The sequence below is a fragment of the Anser anser genome (genome assembly GCF_964211835.1).
Source record: "Anser anser genome assembly, chromosome: 2".
Classification (NCBI taxonomy): Eukaryota; Metazoa; Chordata; class Aves; order Anseriformes; family Anatidae; genus Anser; species Anser anser.
In genome coordinates, this window is record NC_139721.1 from 99289180 (window position 1) to 99316666 (window position 27487).

The 27487-nt window shown below is 34.9% G+C and overlaps 1 protein-coding gene across 14 annotated transcripts in view; it reads right to left on the minus strand.

The window, feature by feature from the left end:
- The window catches only part of BBS9 (Bardet-Biedl syndrome 9), a 289008-nt gene that overhangs the window by 85782 nt on the left and 175739 nt on the right, over nucleotides 1-27487 (minus strand). For all 14 annotated transcript variants that reach the window (XR_014578910.1, XM_083822113.1, XM_083822115.1 and 11 more), the window contains one exon: nucleotides 21708-21930. Coding sequence is in view for 13 of the 14 variants with exons in the window: in XM_083822113.1 (XP_083678239.1) it covers nucleotides 21708-21930 (223 nt within the window). In the remaining variant the exon portion in view is untranslated. The remainder of the gene's footprint in view (nucleotides 1-21707; nucleotides 21931-27487) is intronic.

Below are 27487 nucleotides of genomic sequence, written 5' to 3' on the forward strand. Positions count from 1 at the left end.
AACAGGTTTAGAATACTAATAGATAAACCTGAAATTATCCTATTATCTGTAAGTATTTCATTAAGAACACAGCAGTGATATTGCAAGACACTTGAAAACTCTAGTTCTGACAATTTTGGTTCCCAAAAGTATTTGGCAAACAAACTTACTAAATTTACATTTGGAGAGACATCTGACCATAAAATACAAAAATGCCAACTACAGAAATTAAATACAAGTAATCAAATGCATTTTTAAGAGAGTAATGAGATAGCCTCTTTTTCTGCGTCGCCAATATTACTTGGAAATAAGCAACTCAATAATGAAATAAACATAGATACAAGCATCCTCCTTCAGTACTATTTGAAATGAACGCAGTAAACATCTCTTTGGCCAAGCTAAACAGCACATGGATCCTTTGATTTCCTAGACTTCTTCATAAGTGCTCAAAGCATTAAAAAGAGAAAAATAGAATTCTCCTTTTTATAATGAAAAGGTTTCCTTCCATACTTGAAATGCAAACTTTGCTGTAAATGCTTATATTTCTTTCAGATATATCAAAGACAGCACATTGGTTTTGTAAATTTCTACTTTCCCATCTATAGTACCAAAATACCAGATTTGTCAATGACATGCAAGACCTGAGTTACATTATATTTGTTTAGTCTAGCAGAATTTTCAGTTTTACTTACTGATCAACTCTATGATTTTTAATTGTACTATGAGCTAAGAATGAATCATATGTTAATAAACTATCTTTGCTCCAATATTGGAATAAGAAATATCCATGACATATTATTTACCATATACTCCACTGACCAAATCAGTGTTATCTTATGCTAGTTCAACCCTTTATAATGTTAAAATCTCTGAGATTGATTTTTAGAATGAATTTATTCCTAGTATCACCATATTGAGACACAATCTGAGTACTTCACTGCTGTGCAACAGCCTGAAGCAACCATTAATTGGCAGGTCTAAGACTGACACATCGGAAATAAAAATGGGACACACAGGAAATAAAAATGGCAATGACCATCATCCCACAAGTTTCATATTTCTGAAACAAAAAGGCACCTTTGTCTCCTTTTGTGAAGCACCCCAAAGAGAACTGACTTTACAAAACTGCTAAGTACCTTTCTACTAAACACATGGTATTTAAAGATACGAGAAACCATGCTCCTAAAAGTCTCAAATAACTCAGGAGAACCTTGGCACTGAACTTTTCAGAGAGGAAGGAAAGACTCCACTTGGTTAATGTCATCAAATGAATTACATTCATTATAAGATAATAAATATTTAGGAAGAACTATGTTCAAATCCAACCTCCTCTTTAGTAAAAGCAAGGTCTGTTTCTGAGGGGAAGACATATGAGGAGAGGCTGAGGTCACTGGGCCTGTTCAGCCTGGAGAAGAGGAGGCTGAGGGGGGTCCTCATCGCAGTCTACAACTTTCTCGTGAGGGGGAGTGGAGAGGCAGGGGACCTATTCTCCGTAATCACCAGTGATAGGACCCACGGAAACGGTGCTAAGCTGAGGCAGGGGAAGTTTAGGCTGGACATCAGGAAGAGGTTCTTCACCGAAAGGGTGGTTGCACACTGGAACAGGCTCCCCAGTGAAGGTGTCACTGCACCAAGCCTGTCTGAATTTAAGAAGCAATTGGATTGTGCACTTAGTCACATGGTCTAAACTTTTGGGTAGACCTGTGCGGTGCCAGGATTTGGACTTGATGATCCTTATGGGTCCCTTCCAACTTGGGATATTCTATGATTCTATGTTTTTATAACAAAAGGCTGTGTCTGAAACAAAGTGGATTTTTATATAGGAAGGCACAGGTTAACGTCTGTTTCATCTTCTAAAAAGGTTGATGTTCATGCTACTGTCCAACATGATAAATAGACTGACAGAGCAAGTGGAATACAGAGATGTTCTCAATCAGCTATTTTAATGTCTTATGCTTATTTAGTTCTCTAAATCAACTCTCCAGGTTTCAAGGATCATCTTTTAGCCGGACAGGGACAAGGCATTTTAAAAATCTTTTTTGTAACTGTGACAGGACACCCTGAATTCTGTTAAAGTACAAAGTGACAGTTATATGATAAGGGTAACCACAATCCCTTTCCTCTCAAAAAAAAAAAAAAGTTTTTCTTTTATTTGTACAACATTAGTACATGCTAAACAAAGTCTATGGCAAACTAAACATAAATCTTTTAATGCATAAATTAAATGAAACAATTTAGAAATCTGTGCCTTGCCTTCAAGGTAGCCATAAGAAAGCAATCTGAAGATTAAAGGTTCAGATATGCTATTCAAACTGTGAATAAAAATATTAGACAAAACCTGAAACTGGAAAGAAGCATGAATTGAAGTGACCGAATTTTACAGATTACATTGCACAATCACAGCACTCAAGAAAAAGACAGAATAAGCAAGTTTAGAGTCATCCAAGTCTTCAATAAAACAGGAAGCTCAGTTTACCATTCCATTTTTTGGTCCCCATTACCCTCCCCTATGCAGGCACAAAGGTATACTTGAAGCTGTGTGGTGTGTCAGATCTGGGAACTCACCTAGCTCGAAATTAACGCAACAGTAAAATGCACAAATAATTTGTTGCAAGGGACCTCTGGAGGCCACTTAGTCCAAATCTCTGATCACAGCAGGTCCAGCTAGACCAGGTTGCTCAGAGACTTACCAAATTTACTTCATCTCCAAAATGAAGATTCAGGAACCTGTCTGGACAACCTGTTCCAGTCCTTGACATAACAAAAACTATTTTACCATCTTATAACTAACATGAATTCCTAGTGTTCTGACTTCCATCCACTGCCTTTCCTACTAAGATCATGCTCCTTACCTTCAAGAAGATTCAGGCCCCATCTAAGACTTCCTTTAACAAGACCTCTATTCTTAAACATACCACAAGTTCAAAAATAACTGCAGTAATGCAACATAAGCTTAAGATGTGTATAGTGAGGAGGACAAACTCCATTCCATATAAGTGTGACTTGAATGCTTCTGCAATAACTACAACCAAGTGTATATTATATGGCATGTGTAAAGAGACACAGATTTCACATACTTTACTTTTGTGCTGGTGAGAAAGCTGGTGATGCAGGACTTCGTGAAAGAAATGTCTTCCGGTGAATATGGTAGCCAGAAAAAGTTCTTGGGCATACAGCCAGGAAAGGGTGGGCCTTACCAAATGGTCTTTTAAGAGCATTTCATAACTTCAAAATGAAGTAATGCTGGGAAGTAATTAAAGTGTCAAAAAGTGTTGGGATTTTTTCCTCATTTATCTGAGATAGCACAGTTTTATTCACAGGCTTGTTGTGTACCATTGCATTGTACCTTCTCTAAGTGTAGTCATAACTACATTCTTGTCAATAATCTTATCACTTAATATACACATGCTTCATGACACATCAGTTTATGTACATGGAAAAACAGCCACATCACTAGATCTCGGTTTCAATGTTCCCTATATGATTGCAATGCAAATAATTTATGAGATTTATGTATAAGAACCTGTCACTTAAAAACTAGTGTTATCACTATCATAGTTTGAATTTAGCATTTATACCCTACAGCACTTCTGAAGACAAGTCTTTCTATATTTGATTAACAACATATCTGATCTTCGATTCATCTCAAATATGCTATTATTTTCTAAAGTGTAATACAGAAAGATAAACCTTTCTTTATTTGTAATGCTGAACGTTTATTTTATTCCTAGGTACTGTAACCGTTTTCATTTATAAATTATATTAATCTTCAACATTTTTTCCAAGGAGAATTCAATGACACAAGTGATAGTTTTATCATTACAAAGTCTTTTCAGCAGCAAGCTAACCTTGCTTATGAAAGCCATAAACAATCCAGTTAGTAACTAGAATTTCAAACCAAAATAAGGAATTCGTCAAGATTCAAAATGTATTTGTGTAGTTTATATCTACCCAGTATAACATTACACCTATTTTACAGAAGTAGGCACAAATAAGTAAATAAATAAATGCTAGAACTTCTAACTCTAGGCTAGAAACCCTAGTGGTTTGAAAGATCACCTTACCCATGATTTGAAACTGACTTTTACTTTCTAAATCCATTCTCAAACCAAGATAGTTATTTGTACGTGTGGATATGCTTTAAGCTATTCAGTGAACTTTTCCCTATGAAGCTCCTGATTAAAATAGTGCTGTTAGTGCTCCTCCCCATACTCTTCTTTCTTTAATCTTTAGCCACAGCACTAACTTATTGCATATACTTTTCTTCTCTACTTGTACATTATTTGAAAGAAACTAATGAAGTCCAAATAAAAAATCTGAAAGGTAAGCCAAAGGTCATGTATCTTGCCACCATCAAACCTCTGACTTTTTATACTGACTTCTTTTGACAGTATGTTTTAAGAAAACAGTTTAATAACCTCATGAGCAATTTCTTAGTCCTTACAAGGTACACAATATTTAAAGACATACTAAACATTTTAGAGTCAAATTGACTAAAAACACTAGCAAATATTATCTTCTTTATATCATTAGATATCAGAAATATTTCATTTGAAAATTCAGTGACATGTTTTTGGCTGATATTTTATTTTTGTCTCACTCAAGATCAACTTTTACTCTCAGAGACAGCAACAAAGTTCATCCTGATCTCAGTAAGACCTGAGTTCCTTCATTGCAAGGAATAGTTTGATGGGAGACAACTTCCAAAAAAAAATAAAAATCTAAGCATCATGCTGCTTAACTTCTTTGCATTAAAAATATAACAAAGCTTACTGAAGGTCTGTTGAATTCTAATTCTTCTGCCTACTCAAAATGACTGAAACAAACACACTGGAAATTTTCTTGGCTTTTTTTTATTATTTTATTTTTTAACTTCCACATATAACTAAGCTTATTAACTTCTCACACTGAGTGACCAAAGGCCAAGAATACATATCACTGTCAAAAAAGCGTTCTCTGTTGCTTTGCTTTAATTTGGTCATGTCTACAATCTTAAGTAAAGCAGAGCAGTAGCAGCCTATGTTGAGGCTGAAAAAGTTTACATTAAGGATTCAGTGCTCATGTTTCAAAGGTTACTATTCTGGCCTGATCTGAAACTTTGAAAATTTTGTTCATGATTTCATATTCAACAAACAGCTCCCTACAGGGCAATGCATTCTTTCCTCCTTCTGTAATATTTATGCAAGCAGATCAGCATCTAAAATGCAACAGATCCCTCAACACTCTACAAGTCCATGACAATATGTTACAGGGTTAGAAAGCCTTGAGAAAGCTTATTTTAACTAAGCGGTTATTTCAACATATGCTTATGAAGCACATGCATCCAAAGCAAAACTAAAACAATGCATGACTCAAGTGAAATATTTCCGTGCTACCGGTGGACTTCCCTTTAAACCCAGCTTCAGAAAAGCACATATGGGATCCTGGAAGTATTGAGTTTTATCCTGTTTTGCAACAGAAGATACACACATTGGCGTAAAGGGTGAAAAGACACATTATTTCCTTTCCAGCTTCTCTTCTGCTATGTTTGTATGTCACCGTTAATGTAAAGCATAAAGAGAACTAACAAAGACGAACACCAGCACCTGAAATGCCCCAGTTGTGCCCCACCCTTCTTTAGTGAACAGAACAGTTACAGCAGGGCAGAGCATGGCAAACTTCTAAACTCTGTTAGTGAAACCATCCCAGAAAGGCCAATACAGTGTTATCTTGCCAATTACTTGAGAATACTCCCATGCACTGACACAATATTTTATGTATACCAACCATCATTTCACAAACAAACCCCAGTTGGTAGTAATCTTAAATAAAAAATAAAATGATTAAATTATTGTTATTATGGAGCTCTACAGCATTTACATTAACACACTAGCTATACTTCCTTTGTAAATAGAAAAAAAAAATTAAAAATACTAAACAAGAGACTCCATTGACTGAGTATAGGTTTTCCCATTCCAAATGATCCAGAACTAAAAGAGGAATTGGAAAAGACATTGTCTAGATAATGATTTGTCTAAATGGAGGTACTGAAATCCAGATTTAGTTTCCGTTATGTAGTCAAATAGCCTGTAGGTATAATATCTTCAGCTGGCACCAGGCTTAATGCTTTTTTATCGATCTGCCCATAGCTTAAGTGCACACGTAACAATATGGATTGTTGAACAATTCTTGTTATCTATCACTGATTATGGAAATATAATATGTCTTGCAGCAGCATCTGCACTTTCTCAAACATGAAATGGTACTTACAACAGACCATTCATTTTATCCTGTGAACTCTCTAATACTTGTGGCATATTTTGTGCACCAGCTAAATGGCAGAATTGGTTAAGCACTGATTACCCAACAAACCCCTCTCTGTAACAGCTTATGCTGTAGCAATAAAGTATCATTAGATTATTTGTATTTGAGTTGCATTAAATGCAATTGTAATGTACAATTACAACTGTAATTAAATTATGTTCAAATTCTTTGAATTTTTCCTCTTCACCATGATTCTTAGCTTGTTCTCATTTGAAGAATTCAAACAAAAATAACTAGTAGGGGAAATATATTTCAATTTCACATTTTGTGGCAGCTGCTAAAGGCAGCCTTTGCAAAAGGTTTGGCTGAGCTATTAATACTACATGTCACATATTTCCTACTCAGTGCTCAGCAGGAAGTAACGCGAATGAATTAATGTAATTTTAATATTTTCTTTACACCTTTATCTCTGTACCTGTCACAAAGACAAGACAATAGCATTCACATCATTGTGCCAAGGTTGTAGGGGGGAAAAAAAAGAGGCTTTTTATAGTACCCTGAATTTGTATTTCTTTATTCTCCCAGAATTTAATTCAGTATTTGTATTACCATGTTTACTAACACCAAATCTCTAATGAGCTGCAAATATCACCTGTATCTTCCTTTTTACCCAAAAACTGAAGGAAGTCCTACCTGAAGAAGTGAATTCCAACTCTGAATGTACTTTTTAAAGTTTATTTCAGAGTTTTCCCATGCATTCTACTAAGTGAGTAGGTTACCACCCACTAGATGAAAATAGTTAAAACAATAACATACACTACCGTCAAATAAATGAGAGAAATCCTGGCTAAATTAAGTCAATGGAAAAACTCCCAGTGATTTCAATGGGGCCAAGATTTCACCCTTATCTTGTTGATCAAAGCAATTAGTTCACTGTTCAGAAGGATAAGACTGCTGAGCCAGACAAGAATTTCTTAATACAACCTATCATGTAGAGTCTCGATTGTATATACCTTTATAACTATTCCTTTTTCATTCTACCAAGGTAAACCATTGACTTGCCAAAAATATTACAACACAAGCAAACAGCACTCACAACCAAGATCTTTCTTTCATCTTAGCAAAGAGTCAGATGGACCAAAGCTCTCCTGTATATAACCTTACTGCTAATCTGCAAATGGATAATTATTGCTCCCTTACCATTCATAACCAATCACTGATGTTCATACCTGCTGAAGTGGCCAGCCTGCATTAAGAAATGAAAAGTTCAATCCAAGAACTGCAGTATTTTATTGTTCTGGCATAGTCATGTTGCAGAAAGCTTCCTTCTTTCCTACAAAGCACATACCTGATGGAATATATTCTACATAGCAGGAACTTGCATTAAGAATAGCCTAACCATGAACAGTATAACTAAACACCTCTTACATTTCTACACAGAGCTTGTAATACACACTGTAACTACACTAAACAAAATAATCTCATGTATATGCAATTCAATAGCCAGAGAGAATCAAGTTAGCCACATGAGAATCAATTTTACACTACACTAGAATACAACTCTGCTTTTAATGTGCTGCAAAGACGACCTAAAACTAAGGTTCTTTTTGGCAGAAAGATACCTGTATTTTTTATTCTAAAATATTAGGGAAATTTGTTTTAAGAAGATTGTAGAACAAGCACTTTTCCCTCAATAACTAATTATATGAAATAATCAATCGGAACTCATTAATTTGCACTCCTCTGACTTGGATTGTATTGCAAAGTATTTAATTTGGTCAATATAGTGCCTTTGTAGGAAAATGTCAGTTGTTTATTGCCACAGGCACCATAAGAACCTGTCTTGCTTTGAGAAGGACTTTTAGATCAAAGTCCAATGGATTTTCCTATGTTCCTGTGATCCTTCTATCTATAACACATAATGTACCCTTTGCTAGATTTGAACATCTAGTTACTTTATCATAAGATTGTGGTTAGACTCCACCTTATATTACTCCATAGAATTTCCTTCTTCTCAGCTGCTTAGAGTAAAAAGTAATCAGATCCAGCATATCTAACAATTTACTCCATTAACTTTAATTTCCTGCTCAACTCCTAACTGTCACGTTATTGCCTGCTTTATCAATCACCTGATTCATATGATAATCTCGTAACTCCATTTAAGTATCCTTGAACAGCCACCTAATACCCCTAATGGATACTTTCGTTATGACAAATCCTCTGCATTTTAGAGAAGATAAAAAAACAAAGAGACTAATTCATACGTATTTAAATAGATTTTAAGATCAGAAGGAACACCCTGATCATTTAGCCAGACTTTACTCTGAAACGTTCTCCACAAGTTCCTATATGTAATTCAAGAATCCATTTATTTCTAAGCTGCTTTTAAGAATGTCACCAGCAATTTTTTTCACTAGAAAAAAAAAAATCCTTTTTGACTGAAAAGTTTATTTTTAAAGCGCTAGAAGAGACACATGCTTATCAGTACTCTGATGCAGTTTTAAGATAATAATAAAATATTTCTCAGTATAGCTATAAAATTCAATATAGTTCAGCACCACATAACTTGCATTAAAGAAAGGTTGTTCACAATATTTATTACCCTCTAGTTCCACTATTTCTGTTCAGCCATCCATTTGAATTGAGGCATCCTTCATCATCCATATACATAAGATCCTCTCTTTGATCTTTAATGGTAAATTTAAGGGTTGAATAAATGTTCTCTGAAATGCACAGTGTGACACAGCTGCTTATTGTTACATAGAATGCAGTATGTCATTAAAATGGAAACTCAATTAATACAGTGGAACATCCCCCTAATCATATCCCAACTTTGAGGTAATACCACTTTCAGTGATATCTGTAATTTACAGTTAACTAGTTTTCTTCAAGTGTAAAAATAGTCAGACTTCGGTGAAGGTCAAAATTAATAAAGTACATTTTTCATCAAAAGACAGAGACACTGGCAATGCACTCTGCTGTGGTATTTGTACTTACAACACATGGTAGACACGCAACAAAAATGCATCTTACTACGTTAATCACATGAAACTCATCAAGCCTGCATTTTTTTTATTGTTTTAAATTTATTTTTTTAGACCATTTTTTTGGAGGTTTATATAGCCCTACAAGAAACTAACTGTGCATTATTTACTTAACTAGGCATTACTTTTATTAGTGTTTTATCATCATTTTAAATAGCTGAGGGTGAGCTAAATCTTTGTTTCAAAGTGTAACTGAATCAAAACAATCTTTGCAATTTAAGTTTAAGCAGTTTTTCATTTTTGCTTACCCCCTTACCACTGCTGTTTGTGGTTCAGCCAGTGATACAATTTGAGAAAGAGAACTATTTTAAAGAATTTTCACATTTGCCAGTATTATGAAGCACCTTATGTTTGATTTTATTACATTTTCCAGCTGAAATACCAGATGAAAGTGTTAGAGCTGGGTGAATCTGAATAAACACAGGGGCAAGGGAAACATGAATTTATGAACCTTGGCTTACCCCATGAACACTGGCCGAACCATCCATACCAATCTCATGAGCAGACTACCAGTTGACTGCTCACAAAGCAAAATGATACAGTCATAAACTTAATCGGTCTTCAAAGACACTTCTTTAAAAATTAAGAAAAAGATGTCCAAGTTCAATACTAATGATGCACAACTTTGTAACACCGTTGCGCATTTGGATTCAGGAAGAGGTCACCTCTTTTCTCCTTGAGAAAAAGCCATCAAGGCCTTGGGGTGCAATTCACAATGTCTGAAGAGCTTTACAGCAGCCAGGTCTGCACCCTATCTGTGCTGGAGGTGATCACTCAAAAATTAAAAGGGAAATTGAGAGAGATTCTGTACTTCACTGAGTGTCATCCACGACACAAGACATTAACTTAACATGCCACTGTTTTCATTTTAGGTTGATTTTTGCTTTAGGTCTATAGGAAAGGGTATGAGCTATGCTTGCAGAGGCACAAGCTGTGCCCCTGCTCTCTAAAACCTAGCCTGTTCAACCACATCTACTGCCAAATGCACTGATCCAACCACCAGAGGCAGTGAAAACCACCCTGAGTCACCTCAGAAAGCTGTAGCTGAACTTACAATAAGATCATCATCTTAAGCTTTGTTATCCTGTATTTATACATCTTGAAAATAATCCTTCCAGTATGGAAATTGTCAACCTTTCACTAAGACTCAAGGCAATTTCTGCTTTAAATGTTAAGGCCAATCTTCTACCTACTAAAGTTATAAGACCTTAAAACTGTTTTTTATGTTTCAAAAAAGCATTGGGAACTTTTCTGTGTGCAACTCAAAACCAGCTGTACTTTGCAAGTGAAAACTTTCCAAGTGCCTGGCTCTCTGCAGATTTTTGGCAAATCTATTTGAAAAAAATGAAAACTGGGGGTCTGAGCCAAAGCTTACTGAAGTCTATGGAAAAACTCCCATAGATTTCATCAGGATTTGGATTAGGACCTAAAAAAGTCTGAAGTAATTGAAAAATCAGTTCTGCATGTACAAAATATGTAATTTTCACTAGGTTTAGATTTGTTAGACTCCTTCATAGTATTGTAGAATTGCAAATACATTATAATGGATGTTAGTGATGTATATATAATTTTGCACTACTAATTCACCACAGACTTCCACAGCCTTGTACATGTTACACGCCCTGCATGATAAAAATCAATGAAATCAATCATACGCACAAACAAATGAAGTTAAAACTTCATTTTAAAAACACCTGAATATTGAGGAAAAACATTAATACCATCATAGCTCAAGTGATTTGTTAAATTCAGGACCAAGCAAAATATGGAGTAAGAGTTTCCTTTCATAACTGTAGGCCAAGTTCAGTGATAACAAGCACAAAAAAACATGCAAATAACAAACTATCTCATTCCGGGCACACTTGCTCTGAACAGCTTAGACTTATGTAATACTACCAATTTCAGTTAATATTTATCTAATTCATGACAGCATAGGAGAAGAATCAGGTTTACTCAACCTAAATGTGTCAGAAAACAAGTAGCAAATGCAAAATGAATGAGCTGTGGTGCCTCAGATAACAGCTACAGCATCACTTGACATGTAAATAGTTGCATCTTTGCTAACTAAAGGATGTCACTTCCAATCAGAAGAAACTGAATAAGCAATTAACCTTGACATATTGTGGCTTGAGTTATATATGACACAAAATGAAATATTTAGTCAACTTAAGAGAATTGTTGCACACACACGACAAACAAGCAAAATACCAGTACAGGTTCCCAAAGAAACTTTTTTCAGCATTTTAAGAGATGAGGGGTGACTTGAGAGATATTTGCTCTGCCTCACCCCCCTGTTATATCTCCTCCCCAGTACCTTTTTGTGGAAGAATCTGCTTTGTCACATTTGTACTTGCCAAAAACTGAGAATTACTATAATTTTATGGTGGTCTAGATAGGAACCAAAAAGGAGAAGTAATATCATTTAAATGGCAGAGATAATCATGCTCTTCAAATACCCACAGCTCCTGTGCAAATAATAAGGCATTCTGTCATACAGATTCTCAGAACATCACAGGAAACCAAAACCTAAAGGAACCAATGGAAACCTGTTAGGCGGAAATCCATAGTATGACTGGACATACAAGACAGACTCCTCCTCATTAGTAGTACACATTAAATAAAAGGATTGTGTTATATTATTAACGTTTGGCTTTATTTAATAATAGATTACATCACGTTACAGCCTTTTCAAATAACTGTCTAGATTTTTTTGTGTTTGTTTTACTTTCTACTTTTGAATCATTTGAAATGGAAGTCCAGAGGCTGTACTCTTCCTACTTTAGCCACACACCACTTTTCCGTAGCTTTGAGCAATTAACTACTTAGTGCAGATTTTAGAAGTTTATTTCTGCTTATGGTCTCTCAAGGACAAAGAATACAGAATATAAAGCACAATGACAAACATGATCATTAGAGAAAATTCTTTCAACTCACAATTATTTTCACCAAAAGCTTACCTCAAAATTATGAATCTTTTGTGACCACTTAGAGTTAAGTAGGATGTACTAAAATCTAATGGATTTCAAGGCGAAGAGTCAGCAAAAGGACTATATGCACCAAGGCACTAATGCGTTGATCCGAACTCTACTTAGATGAGGCAAGCTGGAATTGCAACATTGCCAACTAAATTTCATAGTATAACAAATGAATGAATCCCAAATCTCAAGCGGGATTTCTTTTTATTCATTATGCATGACATTTTCCTCTTTAAATTATTCATTTTTTTAAAATGTTATTGCTTTAGCCTTCTTAACCTTTGCACTCCACTCTGTGGTTTTTGCCAGCTGTAATATCAATTGAGGAGGGGAGATTTTCTCAACTACATAATAAAAACCTTTTCATAACCCTGCATACAAAAACGTGTCTTGATACCCTTCCATCTTATTTTGCTTCTTTTCACGTTCTAAGATAAATAATTTTTAAAAAATAATTCCAATGATTTACCATTTTTTTTTCAATTCTTGAAAATTAACAACTTTAAGGAAGCTACAATCCAAGTCCAGCAGCATGATTAAATTTGACTAAATTCATGAACATTAGAGACCACTTCAGACATTCTTCCTCATTCTTTTCCCTTGTCTGATGTTCAGTTTTCTATTTTCAAAATATGTTCACCTGAATCATATAGAATGATATAAGAATAAGCTGTAAAGCAAGCCGGTTCATCAGTATCTAGTAATCTGTAACCTGTCTTAAAAATAAAACATCTAAAACCCACGGTAGGTGGGAACTACAGCACAAGACTGTAAGGCATTATACTTGAATTCTATTCATACAGGTGTTATTGGCTCGTGGTGGGACCTTGGGTACATCACTTCTGTATAGTTCAATTTTCCATTTCACAGAATTAAAATACCAAAGCTACTAAAACAATGGAAATAAAAGTTTTAAAGAGTAAAGTTACAATGGAAATATATTACAGGGAGTAATGATCCACATCAGAGAGCCAAACAATCAGTGTTTCTGGCTCCGCCAAGCTGCTCTTAAGCTTTTCTTGAGCAACCGGAAAATCTTGTTGGTGTAAGCACTCCCAAAATTCTCCCTAATGATTTGCTACTCCCTTTCCTTTTCACTAAATCAGCTTTATGGGGCAAGAGACATATTTAAGTTTCAAAAATAGATCCCAAAAAAATTTTGTTTAAAATGTCTGATACATTACTATTTGCTTATTTCTAGGCTTTTAAATTAAGATAGAATTGTTCATCATGAACAGCTGATAAATATCTGTGAGAATATTTTAAATGTGAAGAACTAGAAGTCATGCTTAAGTTGCACCACTCTATTAGGCTGTATGTTATACCATATCATGTCTCATTATTAGCTGGCATGAGAAAACACAGGAGAGGTGCACAGCAGTGCTAGGTGCTATAAGACTTACGGCAACTTCTTTGTTCTTTTTATCATTCTTATGTGATTATTATCTGCAATTAGATGGCAAGCAGAAAGTTATGGGCTCAACAGTTCAACCACACAGAGCTGCACAAATTGAATACAGAAGCACACAATGACCATGCTGTTTATTAATTTAGTCTCAGTTACACCTTTGTTAAACCTTCCCAGAATCTCATTGCTTGACAGATGGACTTTAGTACCTCAGGGTTTTCTCTACAGTGACTACTTTGGGACACCCAGATTGACAGCTGACCAGGAAAATGGTCTTCCTATTATTTTATTGCTACCTCTCACAGTCAGAGACATTTATTACAAGCCACACGAGTTAGTACGGTTACTTGCCTTAACTATCACAGTGAAAGAACTGTGCATATCAATGGGCAAAGTAAAGAGAAGGAAACAAGTGTAATACAGAGAGAATAAATGGAAATGATAGGAAAAATGGAGAAGCCTGAACAAAACAGAGCTATACTGGTAAAAGGGAACCTTACTAGAAGGAAAAACAATAGAGAGTAGATAAAAAGTACACTTTTTACCAAATGTTTATGTTAGCTTTTATTAAGGTAATGAAAGTAAGGGAAGGGAAGTTTGAAAAACTAATATGGTGATGACCGTTCTGGTTTAGTTTCAACACAAGTAGATGATCTTTGGCAAGGAGAGAAGCAAACACTTGTAGAACTGTTCCAATACACAGCTTCCTCCCACAGAGAAAACTTTGCCTGGGTATGGGAACCCCAGGTTCTATGGGCAAAAGAGCAAAAGTATCTAATTGTTAAAATGCAGGTATACATTAATTGTTATTGTTATAATTAAAATGCAGACATACATTTATTTTTGGATCAGATAAGCATGCCTATGAGAGGTTTGAGAACTTCAGAGAATGAAGACTAATGAATGTGATATTTTAGTGATTTACCACTATAGTTCAAATATTTATTTAAATCAAAAAAAAAAAGGTAATATACCCAGGAAACATAAGAAATGTACTCTCACTGTTTAAATGAAAAATTCATTTTTTTTTTTAAGATAATCTCATCTGTAATTTTTTATTTTTATTTTTCACTCTTAATAAATCACCCACTTCCTGGGGTAATCAGCCTTTCAAGTTATTTAATTGAGCAACCTATATGATTTTAAGGAAGGTAGAAAAGATGAGTTAGAGTTTTCATTGCAACAGTTGAAGTGAGTTAATGTCAATTTCATGATTAAGGGCTTGATCAAATAAATAATAGGAATGGATAGGCATGTAGTGATTTATAAGTGTGCCTGCAAAATCTCTGGGTACATTTAAGGGAAAGAAGTCCTCAAAATGAATTTCAATGAGAAATAGGCACTTCTATTAAAGATTAGACTCCCGAGATCTCAGATAGATAAAAATGTCTTCTAGGTCACTCCCAGGGTTAACTAACTTTGGTTAGTCTGTCTCATGAAATAGTGGAAACAGGCAGAGAGTACTATCAAAATTATGAGTAAAGTGCTGAATTTAATCTGTTCAATGACAAAGTTTCCACTGACCTCAGTGGACTACTAGTTCCATCAGTCATCACTGACCAATCTTCAGGTGTACAAAACCCTTGCAGTATTTGCAGCACAGAACAAACTCTGAATAAAACTTTACTTTCACTTTTCTTTACACAGATTTAATGAGTATTGTTAAAAAAAAATTAGGATACATTTAAACTAATTTAGGACAAATCACATAAAAAGCATTATTTTTAAGGGTTACAAAAAAAAAAGTAGTTTTGTATGTTATTGCTACAGAAAACATATCGAAAACATTTTAAGTAAGAATCACATTTCATAATGGACTGTGGTCTTCTGTAGAGATAAACAACACTGGATTTGTGTCACATCCATGAGAATTAATAACTCCACACTTTTTATACACTACTCTGCACCCAACACAGAGTGTTATACAAAGCTGTCAATGCACTATGATCTCAGGCTCACAATAATTAAGTTACGGGAAAAGTTTTCCAACTGTGATCAGCCTCTGCTGATTTAGTGTGTATCTGCTGGTAGTTCAAAAGAATGGACTAGTCCTCTGGGCCATCTTCCCTGCCCTCTTCAGGCTGCTAAATTATTTTTCAATATTTTTTAAACTTACTGATACTAACTTCCCTGGGCTAATAATAATAATAATAATAATAATAATAATAATAATGCAGTTGACACTGAGGTAACAGTGTTACAGCCAGGAGCTGGGAACCTCTGTGAGTACAAACAACAGGCACTACATTTCACAAGGCATCCTCTGTTAGTCCACACCATAAAGTTTGAGAATACCCAAGTAATACTGCTTTTTCCTTTCCCCTGACAACACCAATGAAGGAATTTCTAATTAACACTATAAGAGATGAATTTTCAATAACAAAATCCTATTTTTTTAGAATTGAAAAAAAAGTTAGTCTTTCTTTACAGTACAACTCTGTGTACTAAGAGTTTTACATCAATATTCATGTTTTTAATATATATAAAAAATATTAACGTTGCTCTTCTAGGAACTCAAATGCATGTTTTTCCAATTAGGCTTGATATCCTCCTCAAGTCTATTAGTACATCAACAGAGGGTTCCTTAAGGAACATGACACATATTGTTGCATCCCCATTTTCCAGTTAAGAACACAGTTCCAAAATGAGTCAATATCACTCATGAGTATCGCTACAGGATTTTGAAACTAGGTCTTTTTTATAAGCTTACAGAAGGGAAAAAAGAAACTTTTGTCTTCCAAAGAATGACTTGAAATACATTCTGGGTGCATATGTATACATACAATGATTAAAAAGTGTATTTAAAGTTTGCATTTACCCATTCATAATCTGAATGATAAATTCATGATTACACAAAGCAGGTAACACCAAACGGAAGACTTATAAGATCTTTGCAGAATAAAATTATAATCCGATTGATAAATTAAAAAAAAATGCTATGAAGATGAAACGTGAAGTCAAGTATATATCACCACACTTAGGAAAGCAATATCATATATATAAATAGGGAATTGGAAACATCTGTTTAGGCAATGAATGTGTAGGAAAAGGATCTGGAGATTGAGGTGGAGGAGAGTATAGCAGCATATATAAGAGAGATGTGGACAAATGGAAAATTATTCCATTTTGAAAACAGAGTTCAAATAAACTTCTGTCAAGGATACTCCAGAAACATTTACCCCATCATAACACAGAAAAAAGAATGAGATGGGCAGATAATGTGCCTTCAAGCTCTACCTTTATCTGGAGTATTACACTGTCAGGAAACTATTTGTAAATCCTGTTTACTGGATGCAAAATATTCCTGGATTTCCTTATCATTTCGGTTCTGAAATTTTAGTCGATCTGAGAAAATTATCATCTTCTGCATTCCATGTGTTTTGGTACTCAGTAACTGATTTTCAGGTTAAATAATAATTCCTCTAGTGTTCTAGTTATACTAATCTAAATAAGTAAATCCCACTAAAGCACAATGCAAAGACCCCATAAGCAATCCAAAACAGAGAAAAACCTATTGAACTCCAGTTAAAAAAAAAAAGAGAGGGAGAAGAAAAAGGATTGTTTAAATAAAAATAAATTTCCAACTTAAAAATAAAAATCCTTGCTTAAACAAAACAATGAACTGATACACAACCATAGGAAAAACAGGGTCACGTTCTAACCAAAGAGTAGCTGTGAGACACCCAAAATATGGGTGAGGCAATATTTCAAATACAGCTCCAATCAGACCAAGACGTAAAGAACTCTCCAAATACCCACAGCTGACACAATTTAAGGTTTTCAAAATGACCCTGCAAAATACACAGAAAATATAAGAGACCTCTAAAAGCTACAGAATTAATTCAGTACGGGTTATCAGGATTTATGCTATAAATTCTCACACCCATTAAACTCAGTACATGACAACCTGGTTGGTCTACATCACCTTTCCTCAGCACTTCCCTGGCTTTGACCCACACAGGGGGTTGGCACCGTTCCTCAAGCCGCTTGCCCTTCCCCTCATCCAGACTTCTCATTGCCAAAGGCAACACAGTGCGTGACATAGCCTGATGTGGCCTGCAGTTACTTATGGTCCCATTTAGCCAATGATTATGATCAACTTTTAATAGTTTATAAGAACATTTTACATACTGGAAAACGATCATATCCCTTCTCAACCTTCTCTTTCTTACTACCCTCAGAAGAAATAAAAATCAAATTGTTTCAATTAATTATATTTTATGTTCTTCTCTGAATTCTATTAACCTAAGCTTTTCTTAAATTGTGTTAACAAATCATTTCAATTGAATTGTCCTCACGAAGAACAGAAAGAAATAATTAACTCTCTTCATTAAAGTTATATCACTACATTCCGAAGTTGGAATTTGATTTAATAGGATCATGTTACTGACTTCCACGCAGCATCTGGTCCACTATGACCCCCAGATTCTCTCCTATTCCAGCAGTGCTTAAAGAATTGTTTCTCAATTTTGAATTCATTTGTCTGACTTTTATTTGCTAGTCTTTGCACTTGTCTCCACTAAATTTCATCTTACCGATTTCAGATCTTTCGTATAATTCATCAAGATCATTCTGAATCATTGCTCTTTCAATGTGCTTGAAACTACTTTTAGCTTGTTGCAAACCACAAATTTAACATATGAATTATGCTCACTGTTCCATCACTGAAGTCATTAATGAAAATGATGAAGAAAACCAGACACAGCAGTGACCATGTCATACCTCTAGCATATATTTCTGAATTGACTACAAATATTGGTAACTACTTTCTGAATGCATCTTTCAACTAGTTGCACACTTAAAGGTAGGCATCAGTTTTTTGACATGGCTTTCACACATTTCCCCTAGATTTCAGGGCACATCATCTTGAACATACTACGTATAACCTTTAAAAATCCAGTTTACTGTTACAGTGCTGCAATGTTTGAAGGGTCCTAGGCACGTTTAAAACACTAAAAGAAAAAAAAATATGTTGCAATAGAAAAAGGAGTTTCCAACATTAAGAAAAAGAACGGGCTTAAGAAAAAATGACATTGAACAACATCCTTAAAACTAATGACAGGTACATTACTGAACAATAATGGGACTATCTTTTGGTCTAGCCTGGTCTGAAGCTTGGGTACACAAACTCACTTCTTTTAGGTGAATCTAAAAGATGAATGCCAGGAATGCACCCAAAGCACTCTGTTACTGGAGGATCAGTAAATTGGACAGGAACAGAGATAGTTCAGAGAAATCCCCTCTGAACGCATACAAGTCCTGTTGCCAGCTTCAGTTATTGCCCTCTGTAAATCTGCTCAGACCACACTAGTTGCTAATGTAGAGAAAGCCATAGAAAACTACAACAGGTGACACAAGACAAAAAGCATGTTTTAAAAGCCTCAGAAACATCTTATCCTGTCCTCTCCCCAAATAAAAATTAAAAAAAAACAAACGTTTTCTTCAGTCTCTGTCCAAAGGCAATCAAGCATCCACATTGCTTCAGAGCATACAACACATTCTGCTAGAAATTAATTACTCAAATACTCTGCTACTATAAGCACATGCCAGAAGAATTTCTAATGAGACTGTCTTAAAAATTACGGTGAAATTCTTTATTTTTAAGTATAACATAACTTTGACCTTAGCTCTTCCAAGTTTTTCCAAAATCCATATAGTCTCCATAGTTAAAAAGTAAATACATAAATATATAGAACCTCTTCTCTGGGCTCCATGCTGAACACTCAGTGAAAAAGTTAAATTTGGTTTTATAATAATTTCTCTAATTGATACCTTCTTTTGACCTTCTCAAGTGTTAGCCTAATTAGGACATAATTTTGATTCTTTATTAGGTGATTTGATATTCAAAATGGCTACATACTAGAGTCAGCAATTTTGAAAGTAAAATGATTTGTTTTGGAATCTATATTTGGATTACAGATTTTAATTCCTTTTAACATAAATCATGACCAAAGGGCATTTTATGTATAGGTAAAACAGTTTATGTTGGGTGAGACACTGCTATACGAGGTCTCAACCAGCCACTTACAGGTACTTAGTTTTTCACTATTAATCATGTGAAATGTTAATCCTGATCCCATATATCATCAATACATGGTTAACAACCCACAGTCAAATTTCTTGTATTTTGCTTGGAAGGAGCTTCTTCCTTATACTATTTTTATTTGAGAGGTAGTATAATTGTCTACCTGTACCACAATGGGAAAAATTATTCTAGTACTTGTCACTTGTGACTTCTTGTTATTTTGGCCTCCTGTAATAGAAAGGAATGAGTTCAGCATTTTTTAATTTTAATTGCTGTACATGTAATGGGGAGGGCATGATCAGACTGCTTTCTCAAGGTCTTTCATCAAGAGTAAGGTTTCTTCTCATTTGTATACAATCTTTAGAAAATTTACTCTTTTCCTAAAAGAGTAATGAGTTGTGACCAAAACGAACAGTCCCCTGATCTCAGTAAGACTAGTAAATTGAACAGGCAGAAGTAAATTTCCATATTAAATCAGTTCATCCTTAGTTTAGACGGAAAAAGATGAGTGGCAGCTATTTAAACCTTTTCAAAATTCTTAGAAGGAGAAACAATGGAAACGATGCTTATATAACATTTTATAAGTTCAACAAATGAAATCCACTTAATGTATACTTCAACCTTTCAAAGAAATACTGAAAAAATATGTAAAACTAATTTGATATTTATTCTGGCTCACTTCTTCACTTCATGTGATTATCAGTCCACTTCCAGATATGGGCACAGCGTAACACTAATGAGAAATTAATTAAATAGAATAGTTTCTGGCATTGCACAGTCTCTGGCCATTTTACCAAAGCATTTGGATTACCACATGCAAAAAAGGATTGCACATAGTAATAACAAGGACATCTAAATGAATTGCTGAAACATTGCACAAGCCATTCAGATTGCGTTAAAGAGGAATTAAATTATTCTTTGTAAGGCAATAAAACAAAATATAGGAAATCAAGATACTGCCCTAACAATTCCAATCTTGATCAAAAACAACACCCATGAAGACAAAATACTAAATTCAATTTTAAGCATGAAGTATACATACAATATATACTTTTCCCTACATTTGTGAAGACTGCTCTAGGTAAAGAAGGTAATCGAGGCCTAAGACCATACAGAGATGATGTTGATTAGAGCACTATGAAGCTGAATGAGCTTCCTACCTAAACAGCTGGTAGCTGTAAAAATACAGTGTAGCCAAGTCAGCAGGAATATGTGATGTTTATTAAGATCGCTTCTGACCAACTAGAGAAAAAAGGCAGGAAGAAAATATCTTGCAGCAGAACAAAGATGCTAACCTTCAGAATTTTCTAGAGAGGTGTAGTTTTGCTCCCACTGTCAAGTATGAATATAGAAAAAGGCATGAATAACATTTCTTTAAAAAGTTTTGATTCCATGATTTTCATTTCAATCACTGTGCAGCACTGAATTGTGCAGCATCTTAGTAAGTTACTTTTCTAGATGATAAACGTCTTTCAAGACCTGTTTAAATTAGTTTGATCATTAATTTCATGCATCATCTACCCAACTTGCACTAAGGTTGCAGATTTTTGTATTTGGCATTATCACTGCATTACGATTAGTCATATGCATGTCATGGAGTTGGTAATACAACTACAGTAATTTCTCAATCAATAAATTCGGATTTATCAAGGAAGTGGAACTTCTCACCCCTCACTTTTCCATCATGTATGTTAGAAATGCACGACATAAATATAATTGGAAAGTGCAAAAAATAAGTGAGCTTTTAGGGTATTAGAAGTGATTAATAATTAAGTTATTAGAGTATTTAGATGACCATACGGGGTACATTTGCTCCATAACTATTTGTATGCTCTAGGATGAGTAACAAATGATCAAACTGAGCTACAACTTTGATTTAACATTATATTAACTAACACATTCTATTCGTTAACAGCACAAGCAGTGTCTGGTTTCTACAACCAGTGAAAAAACAAGCTCCAAACACAACCTCATTTTTAATTTTTATATGCAAATATATGCTTTCAATTATGAACATAAAGTTCATGTCTTACCTGGCACAACAGTAACTTGCTGAGTGGCTGACTCTGTACTTAAGGAAAGGCGACCACCTTTGGCCAGTCTATCACAGAACAGGCTGATATTCTTCTTAAGTCTGCTGGTATCTTTGGGCATGCTCAACTGGCCACCAAGAGTCAGTGCCTGCTCCTTAGAGCTCTTGGACAAACAAGTTCTTAGTAAGGAAGAAATAGCAGAATCCACAGTTTCTTCCCAACCCTGGATTAAAGAAAACAGACAAAAAATAAAATAAGGTGAACCGTAATATCATATAGCATATGAGTCACAAAGTAACAAACAAAGGACTAAGAATTTTCAAACAACACTGATACATAAAATATAATTAAGGAATTAATAAAAGGCATAACCATCCAGCCCTTAATTTGCTAGCAAATCAAAGGGGGAAGGGAGGGGGGAGTGGATAACTAGTTCTAATATTACTTTATTATCATTTATATTATTTTATTATTATTTTAATATTATTTTATTTTATATTATTTTATTATTCAGAGAGAAATAAAATTTAAATAATAATACATGGACAGTATGAGACAGATAATGGTTAAATTCAGCAGTTGTATTAATACATTGGAAAAACAGAAATTCCTGCATGCAACATTTGGAATTCAGAACATAATTAAAATATAAATACAAGCATTATAACATGTTGTATGTAACGTCATACTGAAGACATGTCAAAGCAAGGAAAAAAATAGGTATCTAATTATATGTTCTTTAGAATCCCTGTCTAGAATTCTGACGACACACCAATATCACAGAACATCATGCAACCTGAAATTATTACATTCAGTACCTATTTATCAGGCCAATTAACTTTAATTAAGGTATGATACCCACAGCAATAGCATGGATGTATTAGTGCTCTCATGAACTGGGACCTAGATTTCTAACACAATGTGAAGCTACAAACACTTAAGAGAAGAGCAGCTTAGTCACCAGTGCAATTAAAACAAGCACTTACCTTTGGAAAAGCTATTTATATTTGATATAAATATTTCCACAAAATAAAGTGTTTACTCCTGCAAATAACACCCAGTAAAAAAGTAAGTTTCTTTCCCAAAAACACTGTGAAAAGCACCTTTAGAAGTTAGGTTCAAGTTTGCACTCTGTACTATGGTTTTCAGTGGCACAAACAAATAAAAGATATCCTTTCAAGTAAGAATCCTGGATAGCAGAAGTCTTATTATTTGCAACAAGGTTATTAAATATCACATAGATTTTACACATTATCTCATTTATGTAGTGTGCAATATAGAATCAATTCTCATAACAGCCCTGACTGGCTAAGACTTACTCTGGCAAGAATCTTTACAGACTTCAGAAGCCTTGAGGCTACAGGCTGGAACAACCCAGCTGAATCTGCTGCTAACATAACCGAAGACAACACAGAGGTAGTTAGTTACATGGTGATTACTCAGAACAAAAAGAGAGCTCTCTGAAGATCCAGCTGTGGTTAATTTAACCAGGGAGTCTTCTAGTTTAAGCTCTTTCTCATGATGCATTATTCTTCAGTGAAAATGATCAGCTGAATAACAAAATCACCTACCTTTCCAAAATTCCCTGACTGGACAAGTGTAACATCACTGGTCTAAATATTAGAGAACAATGGTGTCAACCCTGTCAGAGTCCAGAGTTAAATAAATAAGGTCTGTGAATTTCTTCTCTTAGATATACGTGACTTTTGTGGAAGGTAGGGTACTAATTTTGACACTGAGAGATGCAAAGGCCATCTTTCCTGACTTTGTTGCTTCTTAAGAATAGGTCCAAGACAAATACTTATTTGTTGCCAGGTACATTGGTGAGACTACATAGTCGTACGTACTTCATCTTTGTCCAAACATACACTAGTCTTCATAAACAGGGTCCTGAAAATGTGCTATATTTGTAAAAAACATTTACATTTTGCAGAGGAACTGGATCAACTAGTGAGGTTTTCTTAGTCCACAACTGCCTTTCCTGACTTCAGAACAATGACAACATTAACCTAGTGTCTAATCTGGATACTTTCGCCCCCAAAATATGCAAATTAGCAGAATCATGCCAGTCAGTCAATGCTGTGTTAGTTTAACATTTTTCAAATATTCTAGAAAGAGTCCACTGGAGTGTAATCCATCCACTGACCTGTGGTGGTGACAGGAAATAATCCATTCTGCAGTCAGTTTAAGGAGGTTAATGAGCTGGTAAGTACTGTCTACATTCCCACATACTGGGCAATGAAACTTAATATGTACAAAGCATAAAAAACAGGCCAGGCTCTCCTAATTATACTACAAGCCACAAAAAGTAAGTCAACATAAACATAAGAATCTTGAGTTTCACTAGAAGACAAAGAAACACATGGTTAACTGGTGTCGGCAAAGAGTAGCTTAGAAGCAGACCAATGTATTTCTCCAAATGAATTACAAAAATGCATGAGAAAGAAGCATTTAAATAAGAAGAATTAAATACAAACTGACAAAAGTCAGGAAATCCAAAGTGGCTAGTATTCTGTCCTTGGCTCACACAGGTGTGTTTTTACTTTGTACGATAGCCTTAGCATTTTGAATCGTCATTCTTGTATTTAATTTCCATGTTAAACTTTTTTCAGCAGACCATAAAATTCACCAATTCAAAGACTGTTGACCTAGTAAGTCCAGGCAAATCCAAAGCAGTCTTTATAATTAGTAAAAGAGTACACAAAAGTTACTTCTGTATGAAAAAAAAAATAAAAAATGATGATGATGGAAATCTTGTTGAAAGGATTTTATACAACTAAGACAACTAAGAATGAATGGCCTCAAATAAGACTGCCCATCAGCAATTTTTATTGGTGCAAGAACAGAGAGAACTGCAGAAAAAAAAAAAAAAACTTCTTCACTCCTTATGCTTTAAAAAGCTAAAAAACATTTGAAGGTGCAAGTGGTCTACTTTAAAACCCACTCTGAAGAGTGATTCTACATTCATGGTTGTAATATTCACTAATGGGTTTTTGTTTATCATTCTGTGTATTTAGGGGCTGAAGGAACACCATCAGTACAGGTGGGATACCAGTAATCCATCATCCTATGAGCAACAAGCTTTGTCATAGCTGCCACAACAGAACTGAGTAAATGCTCACAGGAAGAGATATTAGTAAACCATGCAAACTCATCATATTGATTGTATCATCTGAAACAGATATGAAAATTACTTAATTCATAAAATTAACTTTTTAATTGGGAAAAACCTCAGCTTCATATTTTGCATATGTACCTTATTTTTCTCTTGTAGGTAATAGTTAAGTAGAGTCTTTGCACCTTCTTTTAACCAAATCAAATACACTGCTAGAATCTGAAGACCAAATGCAGATTTGTGATACTAGCAGGACTGATTTCACAAGTATACACTACTTATATTCCATATATTTAACTTTTAAGTTTTCTTAGGTGTCATAGAATAGTGGAGTGTGACAGTAATTATACATTCAATCTCATTTTGGCATCAGGTTTAACCTGGAGTACCTAACGCTTAGGAAGATTTGAAGGTGTTAGCATTTTGCTGAACACAAAGAAACCTCTAAAATAATGTTCCCTGTGGGGCAAATGATTAACCTACTGTTATTCTAAAATTCTAGACAATATAACTGGAGGCCCATTCAGCATCTGAGACTTCATGCTGCAGATAAATTGTTAAGGTGTAGAAAGCATACTGATCCAGTGACACAATACATAAATGAGAAAGGGCAGATCCTCACAGAAGGCAGAGCATCCCAGCCTCCTGCTTGGCTGCAAGACTCTGCTCCTGAGTTTAACTGGTCAACAGACAAGGTCAACTAGTTATACATGGCGTCAGAATCTCACAGGATTAAAATGCTGTTCTGGAGCATCTTCCCCTATGAGGAAAGGCTGAGAGACCTGGGTCTGTTCAGCCTTGAGAAAAGAAGACTGAGAGGGGATCTTATTAATGTTTATAAATACCTGAAGTGTGGGAGACAGAAGGCTTTGGCCAACCTCTTTTCAGTGGTTTGTGGGGACAGGACAAGGGGCAATGGCCATGAAATGGAGCACAGGAAGTTCCATGCCAATATTCAAAAGAACTTCACGGTGTGGGTGACGGAGCACTGGAACAGGCTGCCCGGGAAGGTTGTGGAGTCTCCTTCTCTGGAGATATTCAAGACCCATCTGGACGCCTACCTGGGCAACCTGCTCTAGGGAACCTGCTTTGGCAGGGGGGTTGGACCCGATGACCTCTTGAGGTCCCTCCCAACCCCTACAGTTCTGTGATCCTGTGAAGTGAAAGAAGAAGTACTAGTTAAGCTACATTGCTCTTATTGGATGTCCTGCCAAAATCTTATTCAGCTGCATGGCACAGATTTTTACAGCAGTCAGTTTCCATCTCAAACACATGCATAAGTTTAAAAAAGGTACTAAAGTCCATTTTCTAAAGACAATAAAGACACAACTTAAAAAACACTGAGAATCTAATAGTTCCTGCTGCAAACATCACATTAGAATTTCTAGCAGTGCAATGTTTTTGCCTCTTTTTCCCTCATAACAGGAATGAGCCACTTCCAGCACAGACAAGATTTAGTAAATATGTGAAAGACTTCAGTAGATAATAATATTGTACAACCTGACATGTCACTTTGAAACAAGCAAACAAACAAACAAAAATATTATTTACCTACAAGTTTCACCATGTACACTTTCTGTGAAAAATAAAAGCATTTGTTGTTTTTAACCAAAATCATTCAAAAAGTTTTACCAAATTTTAAGCAGTTCTTAGGTAAACTCTTAATTTACCTACTTTTCTCAACAGTGAATGACATTAGACTTTATTAAAATATTTTTTGATACACACTGAAGGTTTTAACACAAAAAGACTGTCTTAGTGAGTTGTGAACAAACATCTAAGCGGCCAAGCTAGGCCTCCTCTAGCTGATGATCTCTCTAGTAATAGAAATTGATTTGACTAACCATTGTGAAATAGTGGGCAGTCAAATCAATGAGTTGCGAAGATAGCTTACAGGACTGTCTTAAATATGTTTTGAGTGGATAAAACAACATTTCCTTTAGATTACCAAGCCTTTTGAAATTACAACTAGTTTTGCGAATGAAATTTTACCTGGACCCGATTATAGCAACTATTCATACAGCTATGTAGCTTTGCACGAGCAGCCCAATAAGTACTTTTAGTTAAATCTCTATTCTGAAAAGTTAAAAATCATCGTTACATTGAGAATGTAGTTGTAAAAAAGACTTTTGCTCCAGCAATTTCTTGCCCTGTAATGAAAACCCATAATAGATGTAAATAATACCTAGATTAATTTTTAATACAATACTAATTCTCAAGCTCTAAAGAGAACACACACATAAGCAAAGAAAAGATTCAACTAGAGGATGGGAAGGAGCCCTGGGGCGTGTTGAGAATGAATGCTCAGATTTTATATGAAACAGCTTTTCCTTTTCTTTACTATTCTGAAATTGTTGTAAATAAATTCAGGTAATATACCAAAGCTTAAATCCCCAAAGGCTCTGAACACAAAATGCTCAAGACTGGCGTGTAGACCAAAACACAGAAACTTGAACAGATGGGGGTTTTGTGCTGTGAAGTTGGAAACTAACTAGTTTATTACATTGCATCATTACACAACCAAAAAGAATAATTGATATTCATAATTAACCCCAATGCAATGTCCATAGTAACTTTTCCTCTATTTTAACATAGATAACCATGGAATTCAGTTTTGCCCAGCTATTAGTCTTCAAGTGTTTTTCTTCTCTAGACCTAAGATACA